Genomic DNA, 7,427 nt, shown 5'->3' on the forward strand with positions numbered 1-7,427 from the left:
GAATGTACCATGCGCATGGTGCATACGGTTCAAAACGACGTCGTTTTGATTAAAAACGCGCGTCCCACTTAAAAAAAAAAAATCAGGTTCGACTCTCAGCAATAGCATTATTGTGGATATATAGTTATGAAATTGTGGTTATATAGTTATGAATTTATGGATATTTAGTTCATTCATTGTGGATATTTAGTTCAATCATATATTATGGATATTTAGTTCATTCATTGTGGATTTTTACTTCATTCATTCATTCATTGTGAATTTTTACTTCATTCATTCATTGTGGATTTTTACTTCATTCATTCACTGTGGATATATAGTTATGAAATTGTGGATATATAGTTATGAAATTGTGATTATATAGTTATGAATTTATGGATATTTAGTTCATTCATTGTGGATATTTAGTTCAATCATATATTGTGGATATTTAGTTCATTCATTGTGGATTTTTACTTCATTCATTCATTCATTGTGGATTTTTACTTCATTCATTCACTGTGGATATATAGTTATGAAATTGTGGTTATATAGTTATGAATTTCTGGATATATAAAAATGCTATTGCCGGGAATCGAACCTGATTTCTTCTTTAAGTGGGACGCGCGTTTTTTTAACCAAAACAGCGCCGTTTTGCAACCGTATGCACCTTGCAAGGTGCATTCGGTTGCACAGCATAATTTGCGCTGGATACAATGGTCCCTTGCATGATGTTTTAATGAACTCCGGATACAATGGTCCCTTGCATGATGTTTTAATGAACTCCGTCGTTTTCTTCCCTGTTATATCCCTCGTCGGTGGCATCGGATGTGCGGCGGCTGTCGGTGGCATCGGATGTGCGGCGGCTGTTAAGATTAGTACGGTTGTCTTATGGAGAAGATGACCAATTCGGTCCAATAGAGAAGACGAGTAGAACGTCGGTAGCATGAAGTTCAACCGTTGCCGAAATATTGGACGGAAAATTAATGACCGATTGTTTCAGGTGAACAACAGGTCATTTGGGTTTAAATGTATCAAAATAACGAGTTTGAGTGTTTAATTGAACTTCTTTATTGTTAGAGAACTTAATTGCACTTTTGAGTAAAGTTTGAGGGCTTATTTAACTATATTTTCCCTTAATTCTATTTATTTTTCTTGATCGTTCAAGAGCAAATAATAGCTCCTTTACCTGCTGACTTATATGGACATGATAGATTTCTTAACAAAATTTCCAAATAGTATTTTTATTATGAAAATTTTCAATTTATAATTGGATTGGATTTGGGTGAATTTCAATTTTTTTTTATCGTGCTGACATAACATATTTGGAAATTATCATTTTCCTCTAATAAAATTAAGATGTGGGAGTTTACTTATTATTTTTCGTGTCTATAGTCATCAGGGGAAACAGAGCCTCAAATACCTTCTGAGCTTTAATTCAAATGACAAAATCTAAACAATATGGATCAATTGTGCATAGGAAACAAAAGATAGACCTTTTTTTCATGATATAATTTGCCCAATTGTTATATACTTTGAAACCAAAATTCTCTAGTGTTTAAAACGAACAAATTGACTACAAATTTGTTTTAACCTCTCAAGCTTCATCCATAATGCCTTGAAGTCTCAATACTGTTGCTCATAACAGATGATAAATGTTGTTAATTAAGATAGAAAATGACGTACATATCAATTACTTTTACTCACCGTTTGGTTGGACGTAATTAAATTGCAATTATAACATAATTCGTTAAGCTCTTCAATTACGTTGTTTCTTTAGCAGGTCGTTTTTCATCTATTTTTATTGTCGGATAATCGTTGGAATTTTAATTACTTGGTATTGCAGGTCACTAACAAGTAATTGGATCTTGATGAATTTAATTTCATGTTTATATAATTAATTACAACTTTAAAAAGTTTGAGGACTTAAATTGACTTTTTAGGTAAAGTTCGAGAGCTTATTCAACCATTTTCCCTATTAAATATAAATAAATAAATAAAAGAGTTAATTTTATTTTTGGTCCTAGATTTATAGATGGCAATCCACTTTAAGTCCATTTTTATTAGAACATCCACTTTTAGTCATAGTATTATTGTGACCTGACCATTTTTGGTCCTTTATCAACAAAACATTTTAAATATTGTTAAATACAAGGACATTTCGGTCTTCAATTATGATTTTTTTCAAAAAAAGTAAACATAAAAAAATATAGCAGTTCAATCCACTTTGTATAAAAAAAAATATTGAAATGTCTTTGTATTTAACAATATTTCAACGATTTTGTTAAAAGACTAAAATTGGTCATACCACAATAATAATACTAAGATTAAATGAGGATGTTATCTAACAACATAATAAGTTCCAATCCAGTTTATGTCCCTTGTTTTATGTCCGTTTTTTCTGTTAACTTTTTTTTTTTTGTATCTTATGTTATAAATGTTGTACTACATAATTTTTTAGACAAAAATATCATTCTGTTATCTTTTCACATTAATATTACCATGCACATTCATACACAGTATTTTTTTCTTACATTTTTCAATGGTAAATTTAATTTTATTTAAATTTTAATTAAATATTAAATATATTATCATAGTTATATTTAGTAATATTTTTTTTGAAAGCCACCTCAGTGAAGAATATATTAAATCATGGAAAGGTCCAGGAAAAGAGGGGGGACATCCCTCCAAACAGACTGAACTGAAGACGCACTAACATGTTTAGGTAAAGAATGAGCAGCCAGATTAGCATTTCTACTAATACATGTGAGCTGACATGATGAAAAAGAGCCAATTAACTGACGACAAGAAAGAAGAACTAAACCAACATAAGATCTAAGCAAGTGCGCATGATTGAGACTTGAGCATAGATTCAAGCAATCCAAGAGAACCGTTACGTTTGAGTATCCATTATTCTTTAGTCATGACAGAGCTTCGCGAATTGCCATAGCTTCAGCTAACAGTGGGTCATGGTGACAAATTGACAATGTGGTGAAGGGTCATTTGCAGCTGCGAGAAACACGCCGTCCGAGGAAGAAACAACGAAGCTGTACGTAGCTCTATGATTGGCTCCTTGAAAACTGGCATCAACCTTACACTGAACCCCAAAAGAGGGCTATTGTTCAGGTAATATATCATTTCTATAATTCTTACTGCATTAATATTAATATGAATTCTACAATTAAATATATATAATTAAAATTTTAACATTAAGTATTAATATTGAACACATATTTTTTCACATTGTAAATATGAAATATACTAGTATAATAAAAAAGGATTAAAAATGACCAAAAATAGAATTAACTCATAAATAAAACCTCACCCTTGTTTTCAAAGAAAAAGAAAAGAAAACCTAAACCCTAAACCCTCTTTAGATCCCCTCCATTGTTGGAAGTTAGGAATTACATTTGTTCTCTTCAAAAAAAGGAATTACATTTGTGACTACCCTATGGCTAGGCGCACGTTAGCCTCCTGCCTCTCTCGTGCTCTCTCCTCATCGCCGTCATCCGCTTCTCGCCAACGCGTCGTCGTCCCTCTTCTCCTCAACTACCATCATCAGCTTCAGGCGCAGCATTTTGTCCAGACCCGCGCCAAGACAACCGGACCCGGTTATTCACCCCTGAACGATCCATCGCCCAACTGGAGCAACCGGCCCCCCAAAGAGACAATTCTACTCGATGGCTGCGACTACGAGCATTGGCTCATCGTCATGGAGTTCCCCGACCCGAAACCCTCTGAGGAGGATATGATTAATGCTTATGTCAAAACCCTAACTTCTGTAGTTGGAAGGTATTCACTTTATTTCCGAGCTAATACCTAATTTATTCTTTTTTTTTTTTGTTTGTTTGTTTTTTAAAATTTAGTTCTAAATAAGTTTTTGTGCTTAATTAGGTCATGCACTTTTATGATTTTACTCAGTCTTATGTTAAGATGACATGGTAATATCAACTTTATTAATACCCAATTTAGTCTATTAGCTATAGTAATTTTACCCAAGTTAGTCTTCAACTATATTGATTTTACCCAATTTAGTGATGGACTATAGTGATTTTCCTCGATTTGATTCTTGATTCTATCAGCCTAGAGGACTCAATGTGGTAAACCATTGTAGTTAAAAGACCAAATTAAACACCAGTATAATCAACGACTAAATTGGGTATTAGCTCCTTTATTACCCTTGCATCTCAATTCTTTCTTTTTCATTTTCAAAATAAGCTAAGGGTATATGCTCACACACGCACGCACCCTTTTATCAGCTATTCTATTGAATTGAATAGTTGATGAAAATCATGAAATGGCAATCCGGAACTAGTTCCCTCAATAAGCACCTTGATCTATTTTGCAAACTAAGTTAATCATAGGCGTTGAGTACCTAATGATCTATTAAGATAGTAATTGCATTTGTTTCTGGTACTGTATAATTTGAGTTTTTTAAGATGTATGTGCAGTTTTTTTTTTTTTTTTTTTTTGACAAAACTCCATCCTTTTGTATTTATTTATATATTTTTCCTGATTGTTTGTGTACTTCAAAAGCCAGTTTTTAGGATTCACTGGACTCAATTTACTGGGTCTGGATCCTCTCCAGTCCTTCAACTTCCAGACTGGTTCAAATTGTTGCCTAAAAGAAGCCACATCTTTCCGAAAGAAAAATCTAATGATTGGTTCTTTCTTCCATTGTTAACAGAAAGAAAACTTTCCAGTCACTTGACTCCATGTTCAAGCTTCATCAATCTACAATATGTATTTTCAACCTTCATCAGTTGTGAGATTATATGAATTGATAACGATTATCAAATAGATCAATTATTTTGAAAGTGATTCTTAAAGGAGGCGAAAAACTAACATAAGATAATATAAAATTCATAGCGCTAATAACAGCAATTTTATTTCCTTTTCCTTCTTTCAAGTGCATAGATTACTGAAGTTGAGTTCTTGGTGAACCAGATCCATAGAAGAGACGTGATTTTGTAGCCCTTTTAGCATAATAGTCAGGTCTTTGTAGCATGGTTGAAAAAATCGCTAGGCACTCCTCCCGTGTATTTTGTATTTTGTATTTTTATTTTTTAAATTTTAAATTTTTTAAGACTTGATAATTATAAACTATTTAATACTTTAATAGTTAATACTAAAATATTAAATATTAACCTTAAAAAATCTAGAGTTTGAACAATTTAGGGTTATTTTGACATCGTTTTGAGTGAAATCCATTTAAAAAAGAAGGGAACAATAGCTAATTGGTTGACTAGGCGACCTAGTCAGTGCCTAGGAGGCCTAGGCAGCCGCCTAGCCGGCCAGCCACCTAAACCACCGATTATGGTGATACGCTAGGCGGTCGGCCAGCGCCTAGCGCCTAGGCGGGATTTTTGCAACACTACTTTGTAACTCTGTGTTCTTTATGTCTCCCACTATGGATTTTGCTAATTTTGCCCTGCAAGGTGCCTTTTTAGGAGAATGGAATCAATTATGATGATGGGAATCTAAGAATTTTGGTTGAATGGAAACAATTGCGGAGGAAAGCTTTTTTTTTTTTAGAGATATGTCTGGTTCTGTATGTTGATGTTTAGTGGTTGTTTCTTGATATGCAGTGAAGAGGAGGCTAAGAAAAAGATTTACTCTGTCTGTACGACCACATATACTGGCTTTGGTGCTTTGATTTCTGAAGAGCTTTCCTACAAAGTAAAAGGTATGCATCTTCTTGAATTTGTAGCTATATTGAGATCATTTGTATTTCAGGGTTTCAAATTTACTTCTCCAACTACTTCTGTTGCATCTTCAAGCTTTCTTTATTTATTTATTTCAATTCATTGATCTTATGAATTATATTTGCTCTGTTCTTTTATAACTTGCTGTTCAGGCTTTTACGTTTTAAGCATCAATATTTTAGTTTTTCCTTAGGTTAATCCTTCTGGTCACCTGAACTTAACTACAACTCTACAAGGTTATAGATTGTTTCAAGACATATGCCCGCCAAATCATAGGTATTAGGAGTAGTTCAAACTGTTTTTAGGAACTGACTTCTCAGACAAGCTATTTAAGTGCAAACTTAATGCCATTATTGTTAAGGAATCCATTACTCATCCTTAAAATGGCAGGAGTTGGGGTTTAATTCATATGTTCTAGGAATCTTCGGTTTTATATTTGCAATTAGATCTTACTGTATACCGGTTTCATATGTTTAATGACTAATCTGGACTTTGCTTGTGTTAAATAGGTCTACCTGGTGTCTTATGGGTCTTGCCAGATTCATATCTTGATGTTCCTAATAAGGACTATGGAGGTTTGACTTATCGAAACTCTACTTTTAACTAATAACCAAGCATTTCTTCCCTTGAAATTTGTGTGGTCATCAGTTTATTGTTTTCATGGATTCTCATTTAGGGGATTTGTACGAAAATGGGAAAGTCACCCATCGGCCACAATACAGATTCACTGAGAGGCAAAATAATACGCCCCGGTCCCGACCACGATATGATAGACGTAGAGAAACAATGCAGGTCAATAGACCTGTGCAAGGAAATACTCGGGCATCTAACTAGCAAGCTCACAGCAGTCGAGCCCTGTGGCTGTGGGTGAACAGAGTGGTGGAGGTTCCAATCTTAATCCTGGACAATCTCGTGGGAACAATGCCTAAAAGTATGTTTTTTCTCGCCCCAAAACCAAATCCAATACCCCTTGCTCCTAAATATAATCAGTATTGCTGTTTCTTTGCACATGATAAGTAGTAACTTTGATGTTCTTGCATTGCCAATTATATGTAGTTGTAAAACTTTTGGTGTCATTTGAATGTCCCTTGGATCTCTTGTGACAAACACTCTTCCTAACTCATAATTTATATATGGAACTTTGTGGTGAGGTTTATAAGTTTATTGTCCCCAGTTGTGATGAACTGTGAAGGGAAATGTTAATGCGTTTACTAGAATTCTTTTTCTAAAGAATGGAATATATAGCGTTGAGTATATAATATACAAACATAAATGTGAAATCCAATTATCAACTTAAAATTTTAGTGAGATTGAACATATGTTTCAATTTGGTATGAAGAGCTTATTTAATTTTTATTTTTTTATTTTTTAAAAAGAGGTAACCTACCCACATATGTGCAGGGTGTGTTGATTATAATATAATATACAAATATAAATGTGCAATCTAACTATCAACTTAAATTTTTGTTAAGATGAATCACATGCTCCAATTTATAGAATATAAGTATTTTTAATTTAAAAACTAAAAAATTGAGAATTTAAAATTAAAGAAAGACAAATAGAGAAATAAACTAATATCAGGAATTACATATATAAAATGAATTTGTGCAGCGGCTGGGGTATAATTTCTCTATTTGCATAGTTTAATCAATAAACTCCAAATAGTAAATACCCAAAATGGTCCCTCGACTATAGTTAAATTTACAAATTGGTTCTCGATTTTCAATTTCAACCAATTAAAGC

General features: G+C 33.1%; 1 protein-coding gene across 2 annotated transcripts; it reads left to right on the forward strand.

Annotated features, from left to right (window-relative positions):
- The first annotated feature begins 3,415 nt into the window (after nt 1–3,415).
- On the forward strand, nt 3,416–6,857 carry LOC109191808 (multiple organellar RNA editing factor 3, mitochondrial). Of its 2 annotated transcripts, XM_019342495.1 has the most exons (5): nt 3,416–3,771; nt 5,568–5,665; nt 6,194–6,259; nt 6,361–6,525; nt 6,556–6,857. In XM_019342495.1, the coding sequence occupies exons 1-4, from the start codon at nt 3,431–3,433 to the stop codon at nt 6,516–6,518; spliced, it is 663 nt and encodes a 220-aa protein (XP_019198040.1). In that variant the 5' UTR covers nt 3,416–3,430; the 3' UTR covers nt 6,519–6,525; nt 6,556–6,857. The 2 variants fall into 2 exon arrangements, with proteins under 2 accessions (XP_019198040.1, XP_019198033.1); XM_019342488.1 differs by having other exon boundaries at nt 6,361–6,857.
- The last annotated feature ends 570 nt before the right edge of the window (nt 6,858–7,427 follow it).

This window comes from Ipomoea nil, unplaced genomic scaffold, assembly GCF_001879475.1.
Source record: "Ipomoea nil cultivar Tokyo-kokei standard unplaced genomic scaffold, Asagao_1.1 scaffold0208, whole genome shotgun sequence".
NCBI lineage: Eukaryota > Viridiplantae > Streptophyta > Magnoliopsida > Solanales > Convolvulaceae > Ipomoea > Ipomoea nil.

What these genes read in the sequence shown, in the direction of transcription:
- LOC109191808 (XM_019342488.1), top strand. Translation starts at nt 3,431, where the DNA reads ATGGCTAGGCGCACGTTAGCCTCCTGCCTCTCTCGTGCTCTCTCCTCA. An exon ending in CTAACTTCTGTAGTTGGAAG is followed by an intron (nt 3,772 to 5,567) that starts GTATTCACTTTA and finishes CTTGATATGCAG; the next exon opens with TGAAGAGGAGGCTAAGAAAA. An exon ending in TCCTAATAAGGACTATGGAG is followed by an intron (nt 6,260 to 6,360) that starts GTTTGACTTATC and finishes ATTCTCATTTAG; the next exon opens with GGGATTTGTACGAAAATGGG.